Source organism: Garra rufa, chromosome 5 (assembly GCF_049309525.1).
Source record: "Garra rufa chromosome 5, GarRuf1.0, whole genome shotgun sequence".
Classification (NCBI taxonomy): domain Eukaryota; kingdom Metazoa; phylum Chordata; class Actinopteri; order Cypriniformes; family Cyprinidae; genus Garra; species Garra rufa.
This window is the reverse complement of record NC_133365.1, coordinates 9,060,567-9,079,806: the sequence shown is the minus strand read 5'-3', so window position 1 is coordinate 9,079,806 and position 19,240 is coordinate 9,060,567. Positions and strand designations below refer to the sequence as shown.

The 19,240-nt window shown below is 38.2% G+C and overlaps 2 protein-coding genes across 2 annotated transcripts in view; both read right to left on the bottom strand.

Annotated features, from left to right (window-relative positions):
• The window catches only part of nacc2 (NACC family member 2), a 51,473-nt gene extending 47,698 nt beyond the window's left edge, over nucleotides 1-3,775 (bottom strand). The window contains exon 1 of the mRNA XM_073840679.1: nucleotides 3,627-3,775. The gene's annotated coding sequence lies outside the window, so the exon portion shown is untranslated. The remainder of the gene's footprint in view (nucleotides 1-3,626) is intronic.
• Nucleotides 3,776-12,269: 8,494 nt separating this feature from the next.
• tmem250 (transmembrane protein 250) lies at nucleotides 12,270-16,374 on the bottom strand. Its single transcript, XM_073841263.1, has 2 exons — nucleotides 16,306-16,374; nucleotides 12,270-13,705 (listed from the first exon to the last, which is right to left on the bottom strand). Exon 2 carries the CDS (start codon nucleotides 13,515-13,517, stop codon nucleotides 13,098-13,100), a length of 420 nt encoding a protein of 139 aa, XP_073697364.1. The 5' UTR covers nucleotides 13,518-13,705; nucleotides 16,306-16,374; the 3' UTR covers nucleotides 12,270-13,097.
• Nucleotides 16,375-19,240: the final 2,866 nt, after the last annotated feature.

The following is a 19,240-nucleotide window of genomic DNA, read 5'->3' as shown; positions in this document are numbered from 1 at the left end:
AACCACAAAATGGTTTATTGCATTCATAATCATAAAACTTCAATTATGAAATACATCACCACAGTGCCTCAAGGGTCGTGACCTAAGAATGACAGACAGGCCGAAAAAACAATACTAAATGCAAATCTTCAAATGCAACTAACCATTCAGCCGTGCATGGCGAGGATGACAAAACAGACTTGTAAAAGTCAGGAGACCGTCTTTAGTAGTTGATCTCAAACACTGTGTCCAATCAACCATAGAGGCTTTTTAGACAACTAAAACGAAAAGCATAAAATGATCATTTACATTGAAGAGTTCGATTAAATCTATTTTTAAAAATTAGTTTATTTCAGCTAGTTGCAAAAGCAGCATTTCTCATTTTCATTCACTTTAACTTGACGTCCACAAACAACTGAAACTGAAATAAAAATGATTAAAACTAGATTCTTATAATAAACAACACAAAATTAACATTTAATTACTAAAACCTAACTAAAATCAAAATGTAAACAAACAATATATATATATATATATATAGGTTTTGATATGCCCTCATCCTCAAAAGCCAACAACAAAACTACAGAAGACAACACAATATGTGACCCTGGTCTTTCTTGATATTTGTGATATTTTCTAGCAATAGTCAAAAATACATTCTATAGGTCAGAATTATCAAAGTTAATTATTCCGCATGCTTAAGAGGCATGTTTAGAGCATGTGATGTTGTGAGAGGCAAATCGATATTGTTATATTTATTTATAACAAATTATTTATGAATTTTTTTTATGAATTTATGAATTATGAATGCATTTTAAAACAACTTTTCCCATCAACTGGTCACAATGCACAACAACGCTGTATGCTGCGTCAAAGATGCATGTGTCCTCTAATGTAAACAAGCACGGATGAGAAGCACATGGCGGAGCACGCGAGAGACGCTCTGGATGAAAGCGCACTTTCATTCTCTGACTGCAGATGGCGCTAAATATAATGCAGCCGTTACCCTGGAAACCCTGGAAACAAGACAGCTTTCAGTTTCTGAAAAGTGTGTATTTGCTATGGTGTTCATCAAAGCGCCAAATACTTAAATATTTAGACTTAACAGGATATACACATAATATAAACTGCCAATGTAAAATTCTTCAAAACATTCATTAATCTTAGGTAATTCCAGTATTTAAAAAAAGTTTTTTTTTTTGTTTTTTTTTTTTTAACAAAGATTAATAACTTACGTAGCAAATGTAGCTATTGCTCATTGTGAATATTAATGTGTTAACTAAGAGATCTTACAATAAAGTGATACCTATTGGTCTAATAATTATTTTGCACTTTAATCTGTGTAAATTTTTTACTTCATAAATGTTTTGTGTATTGCTTTATTGTAAATGATCAGTTATTATTGTTATAAGTAAATAGTTATTAAGCCTGTCATACAGTATTATGACACCACTTTTTTGAAAATAATTTTCAATATCATGATAATGCTGCATACCGTGATAAAAGCATTATCAATGAATCGCAACATGAAAATTGATACCGGCATATCCCTATGCATATTGCATATTTTTAGTTTTTAGAAACCAAACCGATGTATTGTTGTGGCCACAAGAAAAGCAATAAAAGTATTTCAGGAAGAGTGTTTTCAGCTTGTTTTTTATTTTTATATAACATTATGGCATGCATTTGGTATGGTATAAAGCCATTTAAAACATCAATCAATGTAAACTGTGATAATCGTAATTAACAATCGCAATTACAATTTTTGTCATAATCATGCAGCCCTATGTTCAATTAAGATATTTTGTAAAATTCACACCGTAAATATATCAGAACGTAACTTTTGATTAGTCATATGCATTGCTTAGAACTTCATTTGCACAACTTTGGCGATTTTCTCAATATTTAGATTTTTTTGCACAATCAGATTCCAGATTTTCAAATATTGTCTTATCCTAACAAACCATACATCAATGGGAAGCCAAAAAATTACTCTTATGACTGGTTTTGTGGTCCAGGCTCACATATTAAACACAGATTTATTCCCGGCAAAGACGTGTGACCACAATTTGTTTTGTGAGTACAGGAAAACGCATTGATATTCAAGAGATATTTACAAACAAAAACTGTCAAGGCCGTGAAGGCCTGCAACTAACAAACATTTCGATATTTTGAGTTTATAACTACAAATCACTGTTTGCAAGGCTGTAAGCACATATTTAAGACTCAGCCACCGAAAAACCCATATGTGCATCAAAACGGTGATGTATTCATATTCAGCACATTTGCAGTAACAGCTGGTGTGGATTTTACAGCAGTGTGTAGCTGTGAAAAGAAGCCCTGTGGCTCTACGGGCTTGGAAATACGCCACCATAGTCCAAAAACTACCTCAAAATCTCTTCACACGCTCGTCCTGAGGAGGAACCCAGAAAAGCAGACATTTGTTAAGGCTTTCAATAAAGGATATGACTAAGTGCACACTATTCTGTTTAAATGACTTACTGTACACACTTAAAATATTTGTTAGATATCATCTAGATGGAGACAGCGAGATCTTATGCAGGAAATGCCATGGAGCACATGTTAGTTGCATAGGAAAGGAGGCATTGTGCACAGTCACATGTCTTGGAAACCAGACAGCAGCACGCAAGTCACACACACACACACTCCATGTGGCTATACACTCTCTCCTCTGACCAAACTTCCTTTCTCCTATTTAGTCATCGTCTGAATAATCTTAAAGCAACAAACACTCACTCAATCGAAACTAAAGATCAACCCCAGACCTGTCTGAACACACTGCAGATCGAACATGCCATATCAATCCGTCTCAAACCGTTAGTCAGTTTATCTCATGGAGTGTGCGCCCGTGTCTCCGTTCATGTGGTTTCAGAGTTAAAAATGACATCCGGTTTCAATAAACAAATCAACTGCTGAGGATTCATGCTACAATGAACTTCATTTATAAAAAAAGTTGCAACTGGAGATCATCAGCACATGCTCTCAGAGTAAAAAAGCAAATCAAATGTGATTTACAGCTGTGTGACTGTGTGAAAAATAAACATTGATCTTTCTATATAATATTTGTTTTCAAGGTCCTTCAAGAATATCACAGCTCATAAACATGTAGCATTTTCAGGTAAACAATGTCACACCATGGTACCAATGTTGGCATGTCCAAAAATAAATAAATAAATAAATAAACAGTACTTGACAGACCTTAGGCAGTTTTGCAAAAGTAAAGTGAGTTGTAACTGTTTATCTGCAGTGACTATCATCTTCATCTTTCTGCATTAGAACACTAATGAACTCAAACACTGGCGCGCGCACGTTCTCACGGTCTGCTAGCAAAAAACACATTCCACCGAATCCACCTGCATTCCTTCAGTGCCACACTTTTATTTTTTTTTTAACAACTTTCATTAGCCAAAACAAATGTCTTCAATATGAGACCTTAACGCTCACGAGGTCAAAACAAACCCAAGTTTCAGTTCTGAGTATGTGACATTACCCGCCGCACTGAAATCTAATCTCCATCAGTGACTCGGAATCATAGAAATATATGAAGTAGGAAATAAAATATGGCCCCATATGCGTCATGCAGTCCTGCCATCAAGACTCAAGCACGCTGCGTGTCATATATTTACCCAGAGAGTTTCTCCTCCATATAAGAGCGCGACGCTCTGTAGCGGCGTATTTCTGTGGATGTGAAGTTTCCAGCGGGGTCCGTGTTCAGCCAGACCCTCCTCACCTCCACTGCTCTCTCCCTACAACGCCAGCGCTCTCTCCATCTGCCTCTGTCTGAGTCTCTCTCGCTCTCTTTCTCTCTCTCTCTCAGTTCAGGAAGTGATTTCGCGTTCAGTCTGACATCATTCTCGAACGCTTTCAGGAGTTTTTAAAGACACAGTCGGACCGTCCCGTACAGTACATATCAAATGAACAATTATGGCAAGCCGTTTAAACATTTATTCCTCAAACTTTATTATGTTTAAGTACTTATGGAAAGGACAACGTACAGGCAATCAGGTATTATTGCAAAATAATCTGGGTTATTATTAATTACTAAAGAAGATTACTTTACATTAATTTATTTCGTGAAAGTAACAGTCTGACTGTACTTTTACTCTCATTTTATTATGGAGAGTTTGCAAACCCTGCTGAAAAAAAAAACAGGTAAAACCAGCCTAGGCTGGTCAAACAGCCTGGTTTTAGCTGGTCATAGCTGGTCAGCAGGATGGTTTTAGAGGGGTTTTGGACACTTTCTGGGAGACCACCAGCTAAAACCAGCTACTTACAACTTAAACCAGCTAAGACCAGCCAACCAGCCTAGGCTGGTTTTAGCTGTTTTTTTTTTTTCAACAGGGAATACAAAAAAATAAATTGACATGAAATATTCAGAGCAACACAGAAAAGCTTTTCACACTTGAAATAGTTAACCCTGAGTAATCCTAAACCCTGGGTAAATTGTTTACAATACCATGGGTTAACAATAATGGGTATTTACGATCACAAAGTAATGTTTTTAACATTCTTATTTCCATACAGTATTTGCATACCGTGCGAAAGTATTCACACCCCTTTCGTTTTTCACATTTTATGTTGCTGCTGCCTTATGTAAAACTGTTTTGTATTACTTTTTTTACACATCAAAACAGAATCGTCACAGCTTCATCAATTTATTACAAATAAAAACTGGAATAAGTACATTGCATAAGTATTTACACCCTTAACCCAGTACTTAATTGAAGCACCTTTATAGCCTCAAGTCTTTTTGGAAATGTGCAACAAGATTTGTACATCAACATTTGGCAGTTATCTGTCATTCTTCAACCTCATCTCTTTAGCTCTTTCAGCTTGCATGTGGTCTGGCAGACATTTTCAGGTTTCTCCAGAAATGTTTGACTGGATTCAAGCCCTGTATGTGGCTGGGCCATTTAAGGACATTCACAATGTTGTCTATAAGCCACTCTTGCTGTGTGCTTAGGGTCATTGTCCTGTTGGAAGGTGAACCTTCTGCCCAGTTTGAGGTTCTGAATGCTCTGGACTGGGTTTTCCTTAAGGCTATCTCATAAGTTTAGTGCACTGAGCTTTTCTTCTACTCTGACAAGTCCTTCAGTCCCTGTTGCTGAAAAACAGCCCCACAGCATGAGGCTGCTACCACCACACTTTACTGTTGGGATGCTACTCTGCAGGTGATAAGCAGTTCCTGGTTTTCTTCAAACATGATGCTTGAAATTGAGGTTCATCAGACCAGAGAATCTTGTTTTTTTTTTACAGTCTGAGGGTCCTATAGGTTTTTTGTTTGCAAATACCACCATAAGGCCCAGATCAGTGGAGTGTTGCAGTGATGTTTGTCCTTCTGTAAGTTTCTCTCATCTGCATATATGATCATGGAGCTCAACTAGAGTGACCATCAGGTTTGTCACCACTCTAGCCAAGGCTCTCCTCTATCAATTGCTCAGTTTTTGCCAGGAGGCCAGCTCTAGGAGAGTTGTGGGTTTGTGAACCTTCAATGCAGCAGAATTTTTTCTGAACTATTCCCCACATGTGTGGCTTGATGCAGTCCTGTCTCTGAGCTCTACAGGCAGTTTTTTTTACCTCAGGGCTTGGTTTTTGCTCTGATATGCATTTTCAGCTGTTAGATCTCTTATTAAGACATGTATGCCTTCCCAAATCACATCCATTCAATTGCATTTGCCGCAGGTTAACTTCACTCGAAGACTGGTTACATCTACAAGCAATATGAAGGCTCCTAAGCTAAATTTCAACTGTCTCAGAGAAGGGTATGAATACTTATGCAATGGAATAATTTAGGTTTTTCGCTTTGGCATTATGGTGTATGTAGTGTAGATTGATTTGTGGAAAGAAAGTAATTTAAAACAGTTTAACATAAGGCAGCAACATAACAAAACATGGAAAAAATTAAGGGGTATGAATACTTTCGCAAGGCACTGTATTTGCATATTAGTATCAGTGTCATTGACTGGATAAACACAGCATGCAACCTAGTTCTAAAGGCTTTAGCACATTTTCATGTTACTGCATACTGTACTATCAATTTTTTCCTTTATGGACTTTTCGGTGGAATATAAGGGTTGAAGAAAACTCTTAAAGTCTCCTCTTTATTCCAAATTACCTGTTTTCCATCACCATTTGACATTTTCCCCTCAAACTCCAAACAAAAAGCACGCTGTGTTTTCATGATGACTGTCCAAAGCATGTGAATATGTGGCACGCGATTGGGTATCTGTTACCACACATCTAGCTGTAACAAAAGCAGTGCTAACTCCAGAGCGGGGTTTCTTAACCAAAGGTAAATAGTGGTGCTAACTCTGCTTCTGAATCACAAATGTGAAATGTACTTTTAGCTGAGGTTAAAAGTGGGGTTTAGAACAATAACCCAGGGATGTGAAAAACCCCAGAGAGACAGAACACATTAAGACACAATGGTGTGGACCATTTTGTCCATGTTGTTGTTCTTCTCGTTATTTCCCTATAGCAGGTAGTCTCACTCATATGGCTTACTTCCACGTTGAAAAAAGTGATAAGTTTTGTGGTCTGGACACTTCGGATTCTAGAGAGTATTTGATTGGACAGAAAGTTGGATGAGAAGCTGAAGTGCAGGGTGATGTCATCAAAATCGTTAATCCATATTGGCGGAAGCTAGAGACTGTAAGATTTGAATGCTGTTATCTTGTAAATGCAAATTTTGTCATTGTTTTTGGAGTGTATACTAGCTTATAGATAATCTTAAGGCTAACATATTCACACTAAAAGCCAAAAAACATCATTTCATGGGGACTTTAACCCATTAGCAGCCCTGACTGTTGTCCCAGACAACCAACTTACTGCTTACATAGCTTTGCTAGCTTTATGTCTTGTATCATTCCACAATCTCTATTTTTCACAAAATAATATTTTACTCTCAAATCAATATCTCATATCCATGTTTTTAAAGTGTAATAAGAAGGATAATGTGTAATGTATAATCTGTTTAATAAGCAGGATAAGGCTTTCAGCTTGTCATTACCACACAAAAATACTACTTCAAAGAATGGCTTGCTTAGACTAGTTGGTAGTCGTCTCAGTGTGAACAATTATAGCGATTAGACTGGTGACAGAAGCCACAGCCAAACCTTTTATAGCAGCTATTGATCCCTGTTTTTAAAGAGGGATGCTGCACAACCAAGCTAGTTGAACCAACTCAGGGTTATACGATAATATATATATATATAACCCATTTTAATCAGTACCACTGTATATAAACTCTTTTGCAAGTAAGTAATTCGTCCTTCTCTTTGGCAAACTACTGCTTCTGCAGTCCTTTTTTTCAACAGACACCAGCCACTTTTACAATGCTGGCCTTAAACAGGGCCACTCATACCTCTCTTGGAATGAGGGAATAACTCCACCATAGGTTGGAGTTAAAGATCTTCTGGACAGTAGCCTCCATCAAACATTCCCATTCTACCCTCACAATCTGTTTGGGTTTGCCAGGTCTGTCTGGCAGCCTCTCTTGTCATTTGAACATGGTGCCCAACGAGGTCAACTCAGAAGCAGCACAAAAGTCCATTAACAGAGCACTGCTCTGGTTCATATCAGACAGGCCATTCCACCTAATCATTCTCCTCTAGGTTTCTATGTCATTAGCAACATGGCCGGTGAAGTCCCAGCAGTTGTATGGACTCCCTAGTTGGTACCACTTCTAGGGCCTCACCTAGAATCTCCAAATAGGTTGGATACTCTGAATTGAACAGTTTGGTGTATTGGGAGAGAACACAGAAAGACCCTCTACAACACAAAGTCACATTGAGGTGACCTTCTCAAGCTCTCGAAAGTGGAAATTGAGGGCCAGAGTTGAGAAAACCTGCCCTAGTGTACACTCTTAAAAATAAAGGTACTTCATGATGCCATAGAAGAACCTTTTTTGTCTAAATGGTTCCATAAAGAACCTTCAACATCTGAAGAACCTTACTGTTTCACAAAAGGTTCTTCAGATAATGAAAAGATAAGAAAGAGATGGTTCTTTTTTAAGAACCTTTGACTGAATGGTTCTTTGTGGAACCATGTAAGGAGTGGAGTCCGGCGGCCTTGTCCTTCCTTGGCCCATGGCACTTCTTGGGGGAATTACCGGCCTGGCATCCTGGGTGCAGTACTCGTCTGGACCGTGGGTCTGGTAGCTCGTCGCTTTGGCAGCGCTGGTTCCCTCAAAGCTCCCTTCCTGGACCCACGGGAAGACCAGTATGCATGCACGGGGAAGAGACCGGTCCCCTGAGGAGAGGCGTGCCCGGCATTTCAACAGCGGCAGTGATGAGGCTTCATTCAAGTCAGGTGTGCCTCATAACACTGCCAGACCTGGCTGATTTGGCGCCCCTCCTCTCTCACACGCCCACTCCCGTCGGGAGCCTGGTCAAGGGTGGCGATTAAGGGACAGGGTGATGGTGATAGATAGGGGGAGAGGCAGCCTTTCACTAAATTCTGGAAGAGTATGGAAGGTTTTTCCAGATTGACACTGCTAGAGCTTTTCCAAATTAGCAAGTTTGAAAAAAGGAAGAAGAAAAAAGTAATTATAATGTTTATTTTAATCATGTACTCTTTTGTCAGTGGTCTGTGGCGCACTGAATAAGAATGGTAGAGGGGTGACAGAATAAACAAAATTCCAGAGGCCACTATTGTGCTGAGTCATGCAACACATGCATCCCCTGAGTTTTCCATCATGAAGGGCATGTGAAAATTTTGTCATTCCCAGCATTCATGACCACTTTACAAAGTACATGTCATGTCCAGCACCTACTCATGCCACTAAAACAATTGTAGCACTGTAGTCACAAACAACAAGAAAATGCAAGTAATTAGTGATGGACTGGATATTCTTGAAACTTCTTCACCAGTACTTCTACAGATCTGACACTCTTGAAGTGCTTCTTAAGTTTTCAGCTTCACCTGACATTACAGAAATATTTTACTGGACTGGATGGTGCAGAAACACCATCTATACTTTCCCAACAATAATTTGTTAATATTTGCATGATATAACTTGGTGCCAATCCTGTTTATCCCTTGCCTAGTTCTAGAAATTGTTCTTGTCAGTGCTTAACTTGCCTGAAGCTATGCCTATAGCCTTGTCTAGTCTTGCCGTGTCTTTTCCTGTCCTAATGCAAGTTTTGTTGCTAGTTTTCGTCCCAATCCTGCTTAGTCTTCTTGCCAGTTAGTACTCTAATTGTCCTACCCAGTGTCTGGATCCTCTGCCTGCTTCTACACCTCCAACTTTCACCCCGGGACTTTGCTTACCTGTCTGCCCTTTTCAGACTGCTTACCTGGTTCTGACCCTTGACCGGTCCTTAGTTGTCTGACAGTTTGATTCTTTTTTATTGTTATTTTCTATAAAGAGTTATTCACCTGATTCTGCTCGGTCTTGGGTCCTCAGTGCTCACCTGACAATGTCAACCTCGAGTATGCCACTTGGTTCGCAATATTCCTTGGACAGGTCATTTAGGGCATCAGAAGACTCATTAGAATCAGTTCATGCTTGCTCTGGCTATCAAGGTATTGCTGTTCTTAGCTTACCTTATTACAAGAATGTCCAATACTGATCCTAGAGGGCCACCGAGTTTAGCTCTAACCTTAATTATACATACCTGAACCAGTTTAGCAAGGTCTTCAGAATCACTAGAAACTTCCAGCGTGGTGTATTGGAGCAGGTTGAAATTTGTAGGTCGCTGGCCCATTCTGGAGCAGGATGGACACCCCCCTGTCTATGTGTTCACTGTTTCTCTGCACCCACTACCAACCCCTTTCAATGCATAGCCATGGCTGCTTGGACTCTGCCACCTTCTTTCCCTTTAAACTGACTTTGTCACAGACGCCTTTCCGGTACACACTGACATATCGGCCAGACAGATTAATTATATAATATTTATTTTTAAACAGCCGTTTCTTTCAGTCCTTGAATAGGACACCAACAGCACAAGGACTTTTCACTATTTGTATCACTTTGCTTGTCTTGTTTGCCTTTCCAGACACTGTCAGACTGTGCATTAGTCAGATTTTTCGGTTTTGCTTTCAGAAGATTGTTACACCAGTAAGTTACGGCAATTGAAAGTCTTAATGAGTCATTGAATCATTCACTGAACCAACTTGTTAAAAATTTCTGATTTATTCACAAACGTTACTCTAGGACAGGGGTGCCCAACCCTGTTCCTGGAGATCTACCTTCCTGCAGATTTCAGCTCCAACCCTGATCAAACACAACTGAACCAACTAATTAAGATCTGAAGGAGCACTTGATAATTACAGACAGGTATGTTTGATCAGGGTTGGAATTGAACTCTGCAGGAAAGTAGATCTCCATGAACAGGGTTGGGCACCCCTGCTCTAGGTACTTCTCAGAAACAACCTAATCCATATCTAATTCTAAACTAGTTTTTGAACTAGTAATGACAAATCCTGACCTGTTAGCATAAGAAAGTAGTTTTGCACCCAAGAGGGCCTTTGGGACACTCCTACCTAATATACTTCTAAGACTGTGTTATGGTCATATATCAGCACAGTTTTTGTGGATTTCAAGCCAACATTATGTAAAATAACCCCAAATAAAGTGTTTATTTGGGGTTCAAGCGTGTAGCTCTGAAACCCTATTGTAGTTATCAGCAATCTCCATGTAAAACTGATTGTGCAGACCAAACCGTAAGTTGTAGGGACTCGAAACTTGGAGGGATGGTAGAACGCTAGAACGATACAAAAGTACGAAATCACTCATAACTCATAAACTGTCAGTCACAGGCTCAAGTGTCTTATGTCGTTGGAATCATTGGCTCATGCCAGACAAAACACATGCCAGATTTGAACGTGAGCCTTTCAGGTATTTTTATTTTATTTTATTTTTTTTGCAGAAAGATTCTCTGGAGGGCGAAAAAGGGGTGCCAAAATGCTCGAAAGAGGCAGGGCCACTTTTAGTAAAATGCCTATAACTCTTGAACAGAATGAGATCTCTTTGCCAAACTCAGAACACTCATGTAAGAGCTCAATCTGAGGTTGCAGGACAAAAATCACAGAGCTTGGCCACTTGGTGGCTCTATAAGAGGGGGAAAAAAGAACATAAAAATGGCTATACTCATTTGGCAATATTGCATTTTTCAAGGGCATAAATGGTTGTACATTGCATGTTTTTTTTACACGTACACACAGTATTTGTATCATATGAAAGAACTCCTCATTCCAGACAATTTTGGCTCTAGAACCACTGCTGTCAATCAAACCATTCTTTAAATAATTGAGGAAATGTGAAAAACCTACTTTTGTCAACGAATCCTAGGTTTTCCACTCAATCTGGAAAAAAACACTGCAGTACAATTGTCTGGACTCTCTAGTTCTGGGGTTCTCATCTCTGGCCTGCGAGATCCATTTTCCTGCAGAATTTAGTTTTAACCTTGATCAAACTCACCTGCCTGAAACTTTCTAGTGATCCCAAAGACCTTGATTAAAGGATTAGTTCAGTTCCAGAACAAACATTTACAGATAATTTACTCACCCCCTTATCATCCAAGATGTCTTTCTTTCTTCAGTGCATAAGAAATTTTGTTTCTTGAGGTAAACATTTCGAGATTTCTCTTCAATAGTGTCCCCAAGTTTGACCGTCCAAAATGCAGTTTAAATGCAGCTTCAAATGACTCTAAACGATCCCAGCCGAGGAAGAAGGATCTTATCTAGCGAAACAATCGTTCATTTTTTTTTAAACAAACTGACAATTTATATACTTTTTAACCTCAAAGGCTCGTCTATATCTCTGTGAACTCTGTTTATTCCGGTTCAAGGCAGTTTGTACGAAAAACTCCCATCTCGTTTTCTCCTCCAACATCAAAATCGCCCTACATCGCTGCAGAAGTACCGACCCAGTGTTTACAAAGTAAACATGCAAAGAAGGTCAAACGCCCTTTAAAAAAAAAGGTAAAACAGAGATGTAAGACGATTTTAAAGTTGGAGGATAAAATGAGATTTTATTCGACATACCCTAACTGTACGCATGCGCATGGCAGAGACTAGACAAGATGAGCATTTGGTTAAAAAGTATATAAATTGTCAATTTGCTTCGAAAAAGACATCGTTTCGCTAGATAAGACATATGCTTTTTAAAATAGATTTAGGTGGTTACAGGCTTGCTAAATAATGTCACAAAATCCCATACTGGTCAGAAACACAGAATATCCAAGTACATCTCCTTGAAATAAAATTAGGACACAGCTGTCTGGGACACATTTATTATACACAGAAATAATAATTGCACACATCAATGAGATTTACACCATTTTTATTCATAGTGTTTTAATGCTGTTCCTGAGATGTTATTGAACTGTGCTACACCACAACAACCATTGAAGCATGTCTGCACTAGTAGATATGTGTCCCCTCCAAGAGAGTTCGGCCATTTGACACAGGTGATACTCCAGTCATTTGGCGGCTGTACATGTGTCAGTTCATCAGGGCATTGACCCTTCTGGGTTGAGCTGTACAATGGCTTGTCTGAAATGTCACTGGTGTCCGTTCAGTTTCAGAACAAAAGAGCGTGCTTGGCCAAGTATGAGGCATATGATGTTTGATCCTCAAACAATAGGAGATTGTACTCACTCACTTCACTTTCATGCCGGGCTGGCGCCAATAACACCACACTAATGCAACATGGGACATCAGACTTATGCTCTGATTGGCACCATACAAATAATCTGGTCTGACCGCCGCATATAAGCTGAGAGAGGCCATTAGTGAAGGATATTTCTCTGTGAGAAGGGAAGGAAGAAGTACCGTGATAAAGACCACCTTTCAAAAGCAAGCATAAGCATTAAATCAAGGCATATGCAGATCTACAAATGTGTGAAACATTGGTTTACTGACATTAAAAACAAAATGGAAACCATATTCTCCTATGCACAGTGTTAACCTAAAAAAAAAAGAAAAAACATGCACACTCAAAAAATTCTCTCACACTGGAATGAGATGCAAAGGGTGGAAAATGATTTCAGCTTTTTTAGAAGTATTTCACACTTCAGTTGTCACAATTTGTAAAAGTTGCATGCTCAAAAAACATGTCTTTCAACACAGTGATCATTTATCCAGTCCAACCTTCACATATCTACAAAGACCATGAAACACCATCCCAGGCCTCCGATCAGAAACATTGTAACATGCATGCTGTATATAAACAGATCATTGAGGATGCCGAAGTCTAGCCGGCGGTGGCCCAGCAGCAGGAGAATGACGGACAGCTTGTACTGAAGGCGAAGGAAAATCCGCACGCTGATGTACTGCAGGCAGAAGAGTGCAGACAGCGCCACCCAGAGGAGGGAGGTAAAAAGACTGCAGCCAAAGTAGAGAAGGAATCGGACAAAACTATACATCCATCGAGACTTCAGGTACAGGTCAAAGTTGTTGTATTTGGTGCGTACGAGTTGGGCGGTGCGTGCCGGGCCACAGGCGGAGTGCATGCAGGTAGTGTGAGGGCCATGGAAGGAGCGAACCCTCCGTGGGATGGGAATGACAGGCATGGGTGGGCTTGAAAACCCCCTGGATTCAGGAAGGCCCACTCACAGGACTCTTCCAGTAACTCCAGGGCTGCATGTTGCATAACAGGATCACCTGCTGCTAACTAAAACGCAGAAGGATGTAAACGGGATGTTCCCATGACAAAGTGTTCTGGCGCTCACCCACTGGGCATTTCCATTTCAATGAAACACTGGAGAAAAATAATAATAACTATAATTAGTTAGAGACAAATATATCTTCCATTGGGCTAATATGAGTATTTATGGTTGTCCAAAGTCAGAGTTGGAAACGTCTTGAAAAATGTATCTGTTATGCAAATCGTATAATACACTCTTAAAAATAAAGGTGCTTTACGATGCCATAGAAGAACCTTTTCTGTCTAAATGGTTCCATAAAGACATCTGAAGAACCTTTCTGTTTCACAAAAGGTTCTTTGTGTGAAAGAAGGCTCTTTAGATTATAAAAAGATAAGACAGAGATGGTTCTTTAAAGAACCTTTGACTGAATGGTTCTTTGTGGAACCAAAAATGGTTCTTCTATGACATTGCTTAAAGATTTAAGCACCTTTATTTTTAAGTGTATCCAAGTTTTTTTTTTTTACACATTTTGTAACAATATTTCAAGTGTAACTTATGAGATTTCTTGCATTTTGAATATAGTTTTTCTTTGCAAAAGGCAAAAGTTAAATCATACTGATTTCAATGTTCAGTATACTTTATTGGATGCCATGTTTCGGTCATGACAGCACATTTTCGGTACTGACAGTAATGTTTTGGTAGCAACCACATCACATTACAGAATTTTCTACTCACATACTAAAACACTAAAAAAATTGCACAACTGTATTAAAATTGTTTATCTGACCTAAATATGAGGATTATGTGTTCCCTTTCGTCACTACCAAAACAATGACGACATGTTTAGTTCATGACTGTTACAGTAGTGACATTTCTATGGGATAACACCCAAAAACAAAAATGTCACTACCGAAACTCCACCAAATGTTTCAGTAGTGACTGTTTCGGTAGTGACAATTTTAGATACTTTTGAAGCTAGCTCAAAGATGATAATTAGCACAGTTCTGAACAGTTGTACACATATAAAAACTGAATGTTATAAAATAACTCACAAAAAATGTGTTTAACTGTAGAAAAAAGGTGTTCGCTAGTGACTTTCCTTAAAGTTACACAAAGATTTTTCAGACTTTTGAACACATTTAACTCAAAATGATGAGACCTATCTACTCACACCTATGAGAGTTTAGTGAGAGTTTATGGGTTTAGTTTTTTAACTTTACGTTTCATAATTTACAAAGAAAATATGAAATTCTTTTGAACTTCACGTTTTAAAAGAATCTAAAAGATGGAAAAAAAAAAATGCAAAAATTATTTCAATATCATTTTCATTAGTTGAAATTTAGGGGTTAGGCTTCAGGACAACCACCTCCCAATTGAAAGTACCCAATAAATGATGATTTTATATATATTAAGCTTAATATTTTGTTTTAATAGATAATAGAAGGAACTTAATAAACATCTAAGATTTAAACGTATAATGCTTTTTAAATGTATTTTCTGGTTGTGCGACAGCAGTTTGCACCAATTCTGTAGAATGGCCCATATACAGTATGCATTTAAAAAAATGGAAAGATATGATGACGTTAGACACATTTATTTTTATTTTTTTTTGCTGAATGGTAAGACAGTGAACAAATGAGACAGATCCAGAGACACTAAATTCCTTATTAAACCAACTCCACTGAAAACACTGATATTCTCTGATTTTATAAGAATACAGCTCTTCTACAATGTGGTTTAAAAATACAAATGTACTTACTTTTTTCAGTATGGTATTGGTACTAAGTACTGTTGCCATGTTTCTTATTGGTTAATTGGCCAAGTTAAGAACATATTCTTGAATCTGAACCCATTGGTCAGTAAATTATATTATTTAAAGCATGCAGACAGATGACAATGTGTACATAATTGTAATTTAGGATTAATAGATCTATTAATTTACATTTATGCATTTGACAGATGGCTTTTATTCAAAGCGACTTACTTTGCATTTAAATTGTACATTTTATGCCCTGCTTATTTTACATCAATTTTCTTTTAGCAGATCTAACTACATCGCAAGGAAAGAGACTTCTACAATTGCATGCATCTCAGTTTCTGCCGTTAAACTGTACTATCATACAGGCCATCAGACAACCTTCTCTCCAGATACTTGGATAAGCATCGGCTATTACAAAAAAGTCAATGATAATAATAAAAGTGCTGTAAATATGCTAGAAACCATGTTTAATTTTGTAGCATTCTCACAGAGTGCATTGCTAAATCCTTTGCAAAAGGTATTATGGCAGTACCATGGTACAGTGATGGGATCTGATGGTAATACCATATTCATAAACAATGATATTTCCACAGTAGCCTATTCCAAAAATACATTGTATTACACGAAAACATTTATTTACATGGTTATTATCATACCATGTATTTATAGCAAAGTAACGTTACTTAAGAGAATACAATGATATTGTGTCCAAAATCCATAGTAATACGTTTTTTTAAGGCTTAAGTGTTAAAATAATTAAATGAGAATTAACGTTTTTATGAAAACATGCAGAAATCGGCCTATATTTTATCTTATGGTCATTTTACAAACGCAAGGCTACATGTAAAGCTGTTCAACACGCAGAACACATTATCATTCACCTCTCCTCACGCGCATCTCATATTACATGCACATCAAATGTGATTATATATGGAATAAGTAAATAATACTCACATGCGTTTATGCTGCATTCATCTGCTGAAGATGTGCTGCGATACGGAACACGGTCTGTCGCAAAACTCATAGGCCCTCTGGTTGCTATGACAACAGCCGGACAATTTAAAGGCGCAGGCTAGTGTTTTTAAGCTCTGACGACAATCAAAGTCGCAAAAAGATTTTCTTTCTTTCTTTTTTTTTTTTTTTTAAGATTTAAGACATAATTATTAAAATAGTTAATGCTGTTTAAATTAGGTCTCTTTTTAAGAACATAACCTTTACTCAATATCCTAATGATTTTTGGCATAAAAGAAAAATCGATAATTTTAACCCATACAATGTATTTTTTAGCCATTGCTAAAAATATACCCTTGATACTTAAGACTGGTTTTGTGGTCACATATATCAAAATAGAGTAATGCAATCTGTAAAGCTTCTTATGCATTGTGAAAAGCATGCAAATAACATTGATTCCACACACTAGCTTAAGGATCATTATTAGATTCAACCATCAATCTGGAGTGAACTATCACACTGAATAGTTATATTTTCACAGTGGTTCAAATTTACTAATCCCAAACATATCTGGTGATAAGCTAGAAATCAAATCTTTTTCTCCCAGCAATAGGTTAAAATAGTTTCCGTGCACTTTTCTCCGAGTTGAACACTGTTGCAACAGAGGTTGAATACCTGCATGAATCATTTCCATCTCATGCCTTCACACTCAAGTTGTGTGTGTGATCCCTCATAAAGTTGGTTTGACCTCTGCCTAACTTTTCCAGTGCACTGCGCAGCTCTGCACGTCTGCAGATTTATGGCATGACCGTACGATTGCATCCTGCCTATTTGTCAGATGGCCAGATAGTGAGCGGAGCAGCACATCTCACGGCAGATAAATCATAACGTGAGGCGCTTTTTAAAAGAGTTTATTATGATCGTTAATGGGGCGCCCGATCACTTTGTGCAAGATTTAAAGACATATTATGCAAAATCTGAAAAACAAACCTTATGATACTTAATCAAACATGCATAAAGCCGTCAGCGGGGCTAAATAAATTCTCCCAATTAACTTGTTTTAAGAGATTGTGATTGCTTTTACTAATTTAATCAACAGTGTAATCATTTCAGCAGCAGTCAGGGTTGATGATGAGATTTCTGTGGATACGGAAGGAATCTGTGATGAGACAGTATCTTTAACAACATGCTGAACCATTTTGAGATTTCATGTTCTGCTTTTGCTTCTAATTGCACAATATAAAGAATATTAGTTCAATGACTGCATTCAGATCACATGTCAGAGTGTTGCCAAATAGCATGCTGCTGGACGACACATTTTTGTAGGCCAAAGTGCATGTCTGTGAAATGCCAACTTCCGGTATTTTTCAGTGGACGCAAGTAAAAAGAAATCGAGGATATTTAAAAATCAAGTAGTCGATTAGAATCAACAAATCATGACAGAACTATAATTTTAGCCCTTCTGGTTTCATTATCCTCTTTTTTTTTTTTTTGGTTAAATTAATGGTAGCCTAGTTTTATACATAGTTTTGTGTGTGTGTGTGTGTGTGTGTGTGTGTGTGTTGATTGATTGAGCTAAAAACCTTCAAGTTAAAAAGTTGCTTTAAATGCCTGAAATAAGGTCTGTGGTGAACACAAGCTAGATATATACACATTTTATTATGTGACATAAAATACATAAGAAATACCCTCTTGTGATTTTTTTTAAAGCTTTCACATGTCTCAAAAAAAAGTGGTTGCTATTCACGAGTCATGAATCTAGAGGTCGTCAGGAACGTTAAACATCACAAGGAACAGGTGGGCCTACATTCATCTACTCACTTTCACTTCATTGTGTCCATAATCATACTATCTTAACTCAGATTTTCAGGGAAATGTTTTTAGATAAAGATTGCAAGAGTTAGATGTTTAATGATGGTGACACTGAAGTTATGTCTCTGTGGTGTTCGTTTATAGTTTAGCTTTTTACTAAAAAAAGGCTTAAAAATTAATCACAGAATTTAATTTCTGCAATAATCCAAGAGCCACTGAAATATTCTATTGGGTTTTCGTGGAAGGAACTAGAGTGAATTTACTGATTGGCCTAAATACATCTTCACTGAAGCACCTGATGTAGGTTTTTCAGAATTGTTGGAGAAGAAAATCTTCTCTTCTCTCTGACACTGTGGTTTGATCATTTTCATCTCAGGTTATTGTCTGGTCAGGGCAGATGTTAACATTTATCTTGTGCTCCAGCTGTTGTTTTATGATCACATTTTGTATTTCACATTTCACAATTAGCACTGGTGTCCACTGGTGTCCTAAGCTCTTTGGCTGGTTTTAGCTGGTCAGCAGGCTGGTTTTATAGGGGTTTTGGCCACTTTCTTAGCTGGTCAGGCTGGGAGACCAGCTGGAACAACCAGCTAAAACCAGCCTGACCAGCCTAGACAGGGAGACCAGCTAAAACCAGCTACTTCCATCTTAAACCAATCAGTTTAAACTGGTTTTAGCTGGTCATCCAGCCTGGTTTTAGCTGGTCATAGGTGGTCAGCAGGTTGGTTTTAGGGGGATTTTTGCCACTTTCTTAGCTGGTCAGGCTGGGAGACCAGCTGGAACAACCAGCTAAAACCAGCCTGACCAGCCTAGACAGGGAGACCAGCTAAAACCAGCTACTTCCATCTTAAACCAATCAGTTTAAACTGGTTTTAGCTGGTCATCCAGCCTGGTTTTAGCTGGTCATAGGTGGTCAGCAGGTTGGTTTTAGGGGGATTTTTGCCACTTTCTTAGCTGGTCAGGCTGGGAGACCAGCTGGAACAACCAGCTAAAACCAGCCTAGACAGGGAGACCAGCTAAAACCAGCTACTTCCAACTTAAACCAATCAGCTTAAACTGGTTTTAGCTGGTCATAGCTGGTCAGCAGGTTGGTTTTAGGGGGATTTTTGCCACTTTCTTAGCTGGT

Bases quoted from the DNA above. Each gene is read 5' to 3' on its own strand.
- tmem250 (XM_073841263.1), bottom strand. From the start codon at position 13,517: ATGCCTGTCATTCCCATCCCACGGAGGGTTCGCTCCTTCCATGGCCCT.